Source organism: Arvicola amphibius, chromosome 5 (assembly GCF_903992535.2).
Source record: "Arvicola amphibius chromosome 5, mArvAmp1.2, whole genome shotgun sequence".
Taxonomy (NCBI): Eukaryota; Metazoa; Chordata; class Mammalia; order Rodentia; family Cricetidae; genus Arvicola; species Arvicola amphibius.
Window position 1 is genome coordinate 56,625,583 of NC_052051.1, and position 10,944 is coordinate 56,636,526.

Below are 10,944 nucleotides of genomic sequence, written 5' to 3' on the forward strand. Positions count from 1 at the left end.
CAGAGGTTATAGTCATTTATATAAAATGCCTAGAACACACAATCCATAAAGAATAGACTAAGCTTACCAGAAGCTGAGGGAGAGAAAAGGGAATGACTGCTTAACAGACACAGATTTGCTTTAGGGGTGAGAACAGGTTTTGAAATCATGAGATAAGGTTGCTCAAGTTTGAGGATACAGTAAATGCCAATAAAGTGTGTATCTAAAACTGCTTCCTTTTATGCTATGTGAATTTTATCTCAATTTATAAAAAAAGCAAGGCGTGGTGCTTCATGACTGTGACTTCATGACTTGGGAGGCAGAGGTAGCCTGAGCTACAAAGAGAAACTCAGAAGGACTACGGGGCTAGGAATGGAGTTTAGCTGTAGAGCACTTGCCTTCCTGGTGATGGACCTAGCATTGGGGGAGGTGGGAGGAGCTGTAAGATAACTAGTAAAAACAGATACACAGGTGTTAGGAAAAAATGACATATTTACAGACCTGAAAGTCTCCAGATGAGCTAGAAGGAAGGAGGTAGCAAGTACAAGCAGGTTCCTTTACAGTGAACCCTCAATCTTCCCCAAACCCTGAGTACTAACCAATGGGATCAGTCCCTGCCCCAAGGCCCATCCTTGTTCCAACCCAAGAAGTCATTCTTCCAAGGCCACATCCTTCAGTCTTCCTGCCAGTCTTCTTGTGCCCAGGCTGGCATGGGTGAGACATATTCAAAGTCTGGCCCTTTATAGCGGAGGGCATGTAGGAACATCACAAGATCCTGGGGCAAGGGATCCTGTCGCAGCAGCCGGCACTCTGCACAGAGTGGGTCTGTCTCTTGACTCATAACATCTGCTTTCACTGGGTTAGCCTTCTCTGGTGTGTCCAGACCCTCAGAGGCTGCCTCAGCTATTCCATCTGTCTTCTGGGCTACTCTGGTCAACTCCTGCAGACTGTTCTTGGCCAGCTCTGAAGAGGGGGCTGCAGAGTCCACGAGTCCTGGGACCAGGTCACCCTCACAGATATCTAGCACATTCAGGCTTTCTTTGGCCTGATGCTCTGCAACCAGGTCCCGGAGAAGTTCCTCATCTGTCTTGGGAATGTGGCCGCCCTGGCCTCGAGAAGGACCCCAGGCAGGTGAATTGTAGATGGGGTCATTGAGAATGGGGTGGCCCAGAAACTGGAGGTGGACTCGGATCTGATGAGTACGGCCTGTAAGGGGCCGGCACCTCACCACACTGGAGTGGCCATTGTAGCTCAGCCTCTGGAACACAGTCTCACAGGGCTTGCCCTGGGGATCCACACGGCACACTCCTACCTTGTAAGACACCACTAAGATGGGTTCCTTGCAAATTACCTCCTCGTCAGGGAACTCCCCTTCAACCCGGCATACATACTCCTTCTCCAACTACAAAGGAGGAAGACGGGAAAAGTTAATCCAAAGCCAAACCGCAAAACCCAACCCTCTACAGAGTGCACCAGTGTGATTCAAACCCTAATGCCAGCGTTGTCAGCTTCACCATCCTGAGTGAGCTAAGCTCCGTACATCCCCATACCTCATCTAGAAAATATGAAATCAGGGGAGATAGCTCTGCAGTTAAGATCACCTGCTGCTCTTGCAGAGGACCTGGGTTCAGATCCCAGCACCCGCATGGTGGTTCACCACAATCCCTAACTCCAGTTCCAGGAGATCTGTTCCCCTTCTGACCTCTGCAGGCACCATGCATGAACATGGTGCCATATATGCATGCAGGCAAAACACTCACATAAAATAAAATGAATTAAAAAAAAAAGAAAATGTAAAATCAGAAAACATTTACCACCAGGTGGTGGTGGTGCACACCTTTAATCCCAGCACTTGGGAGGTAGAGGCAGGTGGATCTCTGTGAGTTCGAGGCCACCCTGCCTTGAAAAAACAAATTTAAGAAAGAAAGAAAGAAAGAAAGAAAGAAAGAAAGAAAGAAAGAAAGAAAGAAGGAAAGATATTTACCTCACAGGGCTGCTATAAGCATTTAGTAAATTAGGCTCTAATGTGTTGGGATTAAGTCTGGCATGTGTTCAATAAATGCATTATGATCCAGATGTAGAATTTCAAGTCTCAAGATCATAACAACTACCAGCCAATGATCTTACTCACACCTCTTCCAACTTTATCCAGTCTTCCTACTACGTGAGCGCTCCTCAAAAATCTTAAAAATGTTCAATGATTTCAGAACAACAAACTACCAAGAAGCAGTACCTGCCATCTGCAGAGACCTGAAACATACAGGGTAGTCTGTCCTTGGCACTTGAAGTAGGAAGGCTGCAGATAACCTCAATCTAGAACTCCACGGCCCCTTTCCAACACAAAGCACATGGGAGCCCAGGGAGCAGTTTCCGGCAGACAAAGCCTGGCTCACCTGCCGCTCCCGAACCTGCTCATGGATCTTCTCGGAGAAGGCAGCTGTCTTGGCAAACATGAGGACTCCGGAGGTGAGGCGGTCAAGCCGGTGAAGTGGGTGGAGCTCCTTCAGGTGATGCTCCTTGCCTAGGATGAAGATGACGGTGTTGTGTCGGAAACGGCCACAGGGGTGGACAGGAATAGAGGACGGCTTGTCTATAACTACCACGTCTTCATTCTCAGCTAGCAGGCGAATGGGCTCTGCTGTGACTGGTGGCTCATGTCTGTGCACTGTGTTCCGCAAGAAGTCATTGTCCTGTCAAACACAGGTAAGCAGTCAGCCTGGGACAGCAGCCTACAGTGAGCTTCCTCTCTTCCTTACTGACATGGAGGAATGGTCACAGGAAAAAGTCTTAAGTAGAAAAAGAACTGGTTGTAGCATGATCTCATTTTGTAAAAATACACAGAGGTAAACACCTACTGTTGAAAAATACACAACTGGTTAAATCTCTTGGTGGTGAGATTATGGGTGTTTTCTAGTTTTGCTTTTGTATAATCCTTACAATAAAGTTGTATTTTAAAGAGTCTTTATTATACTTATTTATGTGTGTGCATGTATAAAGGCACATGCAGAGGCAAGAGGTTGTGAGTCCTTACTTAACCTGTTGAGCCATCTAACCATCTTGATACAAATGCATTTTGAAAGCAAATGTCTTTTAAATGGAAGTGGGGGGAACCGGTACAACCTTCAACAAACAACACCAAGCTCTAAGCCCAGAGCTCTAGGCTCTACGTCAGATTTGATGCAAGCTCACTACATGTTCTTGGGCAAGTCATTTTAACCTCTCTGGACCTCAGTTTCCTTACCTGTGAGTGTGAATGTTATGACAGATCTGCGGTTTTCAAAATCAGTATGGGAGAGGTTGATGTCAAATACTAAAATTACCCTTTTTTCATTTTCATCACAGTGGGTCGGTGTTAATAACAGGGGTCTCACGGGGGGGGGGGGGGGAACACACCACCTAGCTAGTATCTATTCCCAAATTCCTACTTCTATAACATCAAGATCCATGACAACTACTTTAACCATTAATATAAGCACACAATTTGTAAATTGCACCGTTGCCTTACTTTGAGGTTCAGTTTCATCACAAGATGGAGTTGCTTATACGTACTCCATGACAGAGCACACAAAATGCTTAACTTTGTACTTGATACAGTTAAGAAAACATGAGTGAGGTACCTATTGTTATTATTTGTACAGAGTTTTATCATGCAGGGCAGAAAGCAGGCAGTCCCCTTGCCACAAGGCAGATATAAAAGGGAAATGAGAATTTCCATTCCTGTTTCTTTAAAAAAATAAAATAAAATAAAAAACCGCCTTGCTGGGGAGGACGAACAGGTTGAGTTCTAGAGCATAGAAAGGCTGTCTGCGTGATGTAGGAAACGGGAACTAAACGAGTCCCACGGGGAAACGAGATCGTTTCTGAATTACCATCATTTTACTCCGGCACTTCTATAAGCTGAATCTGGAAAACAACAACAACAAAACAAAACTTTTCCTCCCTTCCCCAAAGCCTGGTTCTGGCCAGCCCCAACGGACACCACCTTGAGCACGATGCTGAGGTCCTGAACAGGTTCCTCGTTGAGATGCAGGCGTCCCGCCCGGATTGCAGCCTCGTAGTACTCCAGTGGCTGGGATCTGAACTCGGTGCTGAAGACGTGCAACAAGCTGCGGCCCACCCAGCGACCTTTACAGTAGGTCTGGAAGTCGAAGTAATAGGGCCGCACCTTGCGCAGGCCGCCCTCGAAGTAGTAGGTGGTCTCTGCAAAGTGCTCGTCGCCAAAACTGACCCCGGTCCGCCGTTTCTTCGGGGGCGGCACGACCCGTTCCCCGGTGGCGCCTCGCCGCTTCTTCCTCTTGCCTGAGTCGGCAACTGGAGCCGGGGCCTGCACCCCGTTCCCCGAGACCTGCGCTTCGCTTCCCTGGGCCCGCTCCCCGCTCCCCAGGACCTGCTCCCCCGCCGCCGCGGGCCCCAGGCCTTCCTGGAGCGGCTCTCCGCTCCCGTCGCTACCAGAGTCTCCATTGTGCTGAACCAGAGCCTTCAAACCGCGCGCTGCCTCGGTCTGGGTAGACAGTGCCTCTGCCATTGCCTCCTTACAGCCACCCCAAGTCCTGGCAAAGCTGTGAGACCAGAGCGCCACCCGCCACTGCACAAGGATCCGTAGACAGCCGTGGGCACCCTGCCGCATGACAGCGCGGCCAACAGCTCCGGGTCGCAATCTGATGGCGTCATCGGGGAAGCAACCAATCAGAGAGACTCAGCACAGAGGCGGGGTTTGCAAGAAGGGAGTTTGCAGAATTTGGGGTCTGAGGATGTCTTTCTATCCACCCCCTCCCAGTCGGGGGCCCTACGCAGAAAGTGGCTGTGTACAGACTCCCTCATCGAAGAGATCAGAGAGAGATTATTTCCTAAAGGAAATCTTCAGGAGTCGCCACGAAAACGATGGTGCACATTCCATACAGATAAGCTCTCCTTCCCCGGTTATGTAAGACAGTTAAAAGTTTACTTAGAGCAGGCGGAGCGGGCAAGGCAGCGCGCGCCTCCAGTCTCGGCGTCAAGATCTAGAGGCAGAAGTATTAGTTTCAGTTCTAGGGTTACCCAAGACCGTGTCTCAAAAACAAACAAGCTAAATAATAATAATTAATATTGTTTTAAAAACAATCAAGCCCGGCAGTGGTGACACAACTTTAATTTCAGCACTTGGGAGGCAGAGGCAGACGGATCTCTGTGAGTTTGAGGCCAGCCTGGTCTACAAAACGAGTTCGAGGGCAGCGAGAGCTGTTACACAGAGAAAGCCTGTCTTGAAAAAAACAAATTAAAAGATTAAAAAATAATAATAATAAGTTGGGTGGTGGTGGTCCGTACCTTCAATCCCAGCACTCGAGAGTCAGAAGCAGGTAAATCGCTGTGAGTTGGAGGCCAGCCTGGTCTACAAAGTGAGTTCTAGAACAGCCAGGCTACATAAAGAAACCCTGCCAAAAAAAAAAAAAAAAAAAAGAATAAAAAACAACAACCCAAAAGCAAACAAGTAGGAAAAAAAGGACCAATCAGAATGAAAGTTGCTACAACTGTGACTGTACCAAGAACTGTCTTGTCTACTATACTGTTTTAAGGGGCAGTGTTGGGGAATCCTAGAGTCTCAAGCACTCTACCATTTAGCTAAAGCCACTACTACAATAATTTAGAAGAATGCACATTATAGTATGTTACATACATACGTACTGTGTGTGTATGTATAATATAAAACTATTATATATGTGTGTGTGCAATATTTTTCACATCTGCCCTTCCTACTAACAGCACCAAAAGAATTTGAGATTTCCCATTTAACTTCCAGAAACTCTTATCCAGAACCACTTGCACATTAAAAATGCAAATAGATAAAAAATGCATTGCTAGGGTCTTCTGTGTGTATATGTGTGTGTACTGGATACATGCAATTGTACATGTAAGTATGTTTCGGGGTAAGAGGTGAACTTCAGGTGTCCTTCCTCTGGTGCTACCCATCTTGTTTTTGAGACAGTCTCTGTCTTAGTTAGGGTTTTCTATTGCTGTGAAGAGACACCATGACCACAACAACTCTTAGAAAGAGAACATTTAATTGGCTGGCTCACTTACAGTGTCAGAGGTTCAGTCCATTATCATCATGACAGGGAGCATGGTGGTGTGCAGGCAGATGTGGTGCTGGAGCTGGGAGTGCTACATCTTGCAGGTTTCAGGAAGTTAGCTGACAGTCACACTAAAGGAAGCTTGAGCAAAAGAGACCTCAAAGCTCACTCCCCCAGTGACATACTTCCTCTACCAACGTCAAACCTCCTAATGGTGGCACTCCCTTTGGGGACCATTTTCTTTCAAACCACCACAGTGTCTCACTGGAATTACAAGCATGCACTCCAATGCCCAGCTTTTTTACGTCAGTTCTGGAAATCAAGCTCAGGTCTGTATTGCATGGCAAGTACTCTACCAACTAAGCTATCTCCCCAGCCTGCTACAGTTCTTAAATGCAAAATGCTGAAATCTGTGTTGGCTACCTTCATCAGAGAGGAAATAACGGAAAGGATATTGGTGCCTCTTAGGATTCATAAAAGAGCTAAAGTTCAGATTCAGCAAAGAGACCAAATCAAGGGAAGCAAAGGCCTCTGGAAAGTAGCTGTTACTGGAGAAGAAACCCAGCTGGGATGCTGTCACTGTGAAATGTGCAGTCGTGCCAAAGGACTTTCTGCCCCATGGCCCTTTGTCCCTTGAAAAATCTCTAAGTATCTCAGCCTTTTTATGTTCCTATCTCAAGATCCAGAATCCTACAAGGGAGCCTTCCTTCTGCCAAAAAGAGACTAGATCTGTCTTTATTTACAGAGTGTCTGTAAATAGACTATAACCCTGCTTAGTTTTCATAGTGAGATACCTCCGAATAGGTAGACATTTGGATGCTAGCGTCTACAAATTGGACAACTGTCTAGTCCAACTCAAGAATGTGAGCATGAACTTTTTTTCATCAATGTTGGTTTAGGCTATACTTAGGTATTAGCATTCTGGAGAGGATCAAAAGAAAGTTTTTAGCTAAATTCTTCTTTATATCAAAAGTTTCACAAAGCAAGGCATTTCAATGAATGTCTGTAGCCCTAGCACTTGGGAGGTGAACGTGGGAGGATCAGAAGTTTTAGATCATCTTTGACTACATAGTGAGTTCAGAGTTAACCTAAACAAAGGCCTCATTAATCCAAGTAAAGGATTGAAAATGTTAGTCTTACTCCAGAGCAGACCGAAGTACCTGAAGCTACAGAAATCCTTATGCTGAAATGCCAGGTTTCTAATCACCTGCTTTTAAAAAGAGGTTGAATTTTCCACCAGGTGTGGGTACTTTAGAACAGAATTGTTTCAAAAGGAAAACACTATCTCTTGAATGAGTGGTCTTAGTAAGAAATTTACAGGCCGGAGAGAAGGCTCAGCAGTTAAAAGCACTGGGGGCTCCTAGAGGTCCTGAGTTCAATTCCCAGCAACTACACAGTAGCTCACATGGGATCTGATGCCCTCTTCTGGCATGCAGGCAAACATGCAGAGCACTCATACATTAAACAGAAAGAGAGAGAGAGAGAGAGAGAGAGAGAGAGAGAGAGAGAGAGAGAGAGAGAGAGAGAGAGAGAGAGAGAGAGACAGGGAGAGGGAGAGGGGGAGGGAGGGAGGGAGAGAAGGGAGGAAGGAAGGGAGGAAGGAAAGAAGGAAAGAAAGAAAGAAAGAAAGAAAGAAAGAAAGAAAGAAAGAAAGAAAGAAAGAAAACGGAAAAGACAAAAACAAATTTACAAGGAGAGCTGGGCATAGTGGTGCATGCCTTTCAGCCCAGCACTAAGGAGGCAGGTGGATCTGTTTGAGTTCAGCTTCATCTACATAGAGAGTTCCAGAGAAGCCTGGCACACAGATGGGGAGAAAGAGAGCGAGACAGTAAGAGGTAAGGAAAAGAAACTTACAATGAGGGTAACATTTTAGCCAAAGAAAATTATACATAAGCAGGCTTCCTGTTTCGTAGAGTTTGTCCAAACTCAGCTTGACCTGATCACAGTCATCTTGAGTCATAACCACGATTGCCTCTGAGAAGCTTTATTTGGCTTTCTCTGCATAGTTTCCCAGTACATTGTAAGTAAACTATATCGTATGTGGAGTTCTATAACTCCAGCACAGTCAATACCTGATGTCCTTGATATTGGGTTAGATAAAGCAGTTATGTTCTAGCTTGAAGTCACTTTTGCTTTTTACCAGAATGCAAACTTTCTTTCTTCCAGTTGAACTTGCAGGTACCCGTTCGCTGGATACCAGACAGGAACACACTTCCATCAGCAAGTCCCTTGAACTCTAAACAGTCTGGGTCTTTCTCCCTCTTCCTTCACTCTCATGCGACCTGGATTTGTTCTGGAACAGAGTTGGGAGAATTAACAAATTAATCCAACTAAAACACTTAGTATAGTGCTTAGCAAAATTTTTGGGAGAAAAAAAAAGATCAAAATCTCATTCTCCCACGCTTCTTGATTTTTGAACAGAAATCTGCCTTTCAGCCTGATCGTCACATGTTTACCTGGAAGGCTTGAAAAGGACTCATATAGAACATGCCAGCATTCTTTGTACTTTGTGGATATCTAGCATCTGCTGAATACATTTAAAATTTTAAATATAATTGACTTTTTGTGTATTGGAGATCAAACCAGGGTCTTGCACATACTGAACAAATGCCCTACCACTACACTATACCCCCAGACCCTCTCTACTTTTTTGGGTTTTCATGACAGGGTTTCTCTGTGTAACAGTCTTGGCTGTCCTGGAACTCCGTAGAGCAGGCTGGCCTCGAACTCACAGAGATCCACCTGCTTCTGTGTCCCAAGTGCTGGGATTAAAGGCGTGTGCCACCACGGCCCAGCCTGTCCTCTTCTTTAGAGGAGAGAAATTTCTGACATTGCATTATTGCCTCCAAGAGGGAGAAGCCACAAACTGGCGATGATGGTTCCTTATGACTGCCGACCTTACTGGATGGAGACGCTGGGATTAGTCTTTACTAATCAGGCGTCTTGTGAACTAATTTGCTCTACTAGTCTAGCAGACTTCCGAGTATGTCAGTGAAGGCATTTCTGTGTGGGTGGGTGGGGTTTGATATGTGATGCAGAAACAGGGAAAGACACACCTGCTCAAGCTGGAATAAAAATAGAAAAAGAAGGAAGTCTGAATCATCAGCAATGGACACTAGGGTCCAGCACTTGAATCACATTTGGAGGACTTGAATGAGTTGGTAGTGTTCAAAATTGCTAATGTCTGATTGTAAATTTAAGAAAAGTGTACTTTTCCAGAAACTGGGTTGTTCACAACTACTATTTAAAGGCATCATCCTGGCATCCAGATATCTGAGAGACCAAATTAGAAAGCAGGAATGTGTTTGGAAGCTGGGAACACACCTTTAATTCCAGCACTTGGGAAGCCCAGGCAGGTGGACCTTTGAATTCAAAACTAGCCTGGTCTACAGAGGGAGTTACAGGACAGCCAGGGCTACACAGAGAAACTCTGTCTGGAAAAAATGAAAATAAAAAAGAGTGTGCTTGGTGAGCATTTGATCAGTGTAAAGAGTGTGTGTGGCTCATGAAGCCTTGGAGTATCTTAATGAACCACTGGGAACACTATTCCTTTCTGTGAACCAGATAACACCAGATTTTCTTCCTTCCTTCCTTCCTTCCTTCCTTCCTTCCTTTCTTCTCTCTCTCTCTTTCTTTCTTTCTTTCTTTCTTTCTTTCTTTCTTTCTTTCTTTCTCTCTCTTTTTTTTAAAGACAGGGTTTCTCTGTAGCTTTGGGCCTATCCTGGAACTAGCTCTGCAGATTTCTTTCTTTTATTCTGTGAGTAAACATTACCACAATCTTCCCTATTACTTATCTTGTTGTTCTCTCTAGTCTCTTGGATTTCCCCTTCCTTCAGTTCATAGTCTAAGAATGCTTACAGATGTGAACAGCAGAGCAGTCTGTGGAGGCACGTGCATGCTTACAGATGTGAACAGCGGAGCAGTCTGTGGAGGCACGTGCACATAACAATAGTTCGCTGTTACCTTTGCCATAGTGATGGGATTTGGACTCATCTCAAAACAGTATCTTCAGCCATGCTGATGATTGGCTAATGTGCTTCATCACATCTTTATTTGTGATCAGGTAACAGCTTTAAACTGGGAATATTGGGCTCAGCTATGAGGCGTGCTTGCTCCTCTTCCAGGACCAGGTTCAATTCCTAGAATCCCCATTAGAAGTCTCACAACCCCTTGTAACTTCAGGCCTAGGGCATAAAACACCCTTTTTTGACTTTTTCCAGACACCAAATGGAAGATATACACATAAATAATTTAAAAAATATCTTTGGGAATAAGAAGTAACTAAAGGAACATGTTATTAACTTTTGGAGGTTGTGTAAGATACTTTTACTTTTAAATAGGATCTTTTCTTGTAGTTCAGGTTGAACCTGGAACTAACTACATACCTCTTGCTGGCCTTGAACTCCACAGCTCTAGAATGTTGGGGTTACAGGCAAGTGCCAACACACCTGGCTATTGCAGGTGTTATAAAAGTTGTTTCTCTCTCCCTCCCCCTCCCTCTTCTCCTTCCCCTCTCTCTCCCTCTCCCCCCTTCTCCCTCCCCCTTCCTCACTTCCTCTCTCCTTCCCCACACTACCTTATCTTCCATAACTCTTCGGTGCCATTTGTAAATTTGTCTGTCTTGGGCTGGAGAGATGGCTCAGAGGTTAAGAGCATTGCCTGCTCTTCCAAAGGTCCTGAGTTCAATTCCCAGCAACCACATGGTGGGTCACAGCCATCTGTAATGATGTCCGGTGCCCTCTTCTGGCCTGCAGGCAGACACACAAACAGAATATTGTATACATAATAAATAAAATAAATATAAAAAAAAATAAATTTGTCTGTCTCGCTGGTGAGCCACCTCCTACACTAAACTGTAAGGATCTCTGGGGCCCATACCCAGTCTTGTGTGTTCTGAATTTACACTTACAGTGCCTAT

The 10,944-nt window shown here is 45.2% G+C and overlaps 1 protein-coding gene across 1 annotated transcript; it reads right to left on the minus strand.

The window, feature by feature from the left end:
• On the minus strand, nt 1-4,620 carry Rpusd2 (RNA pseudouridine synthase domain containing 2). The gene is made up of 3 exons (XM_038330444.1): nt 3,962-4,620; nt 2,373-2,669; nt 1-1,381 (listed from the first exon to the last, which is right to left on the minus strand). The coding sequence occupies exons 1-3, from the start codon at nt 4,604-4,606 to the stop codon at nt 653-655; spliced, it is 1,671 nt and encodes a 556-aa protein (XP_038186372.1). The 5' UTR covers nt 4,607-4,620; the 3' UTR covers nt 1-652.
• Between the last annotated feature and the right edge of the window lie 6,324 nt (nt 4,621-10,944).

Coding starts and splice junctions, on each gene's coding strand:
- Rpusd2 (XM_038330444.1), bottom strand. CDS start 4,606: ATGCGGCAGGGTGCCCACGGCTGTCTACGGATCCTTGTGCAGTGGCGG. Junction 2,670..3,961: donor ACCTCAGCATCGTGCTCAAG/GTGGTGTCCGTT, acceptor TGTGTTTGACAG/GACAATGACTTCTTGCGGAA. Junction 1,382..2,372: donor AGCAGGTTCGGGAGCGGCAG/GTGAGCCAGGCT, acceptor CCTCCTTTGTAG/TTGGAGAAGGAGTATGTATG.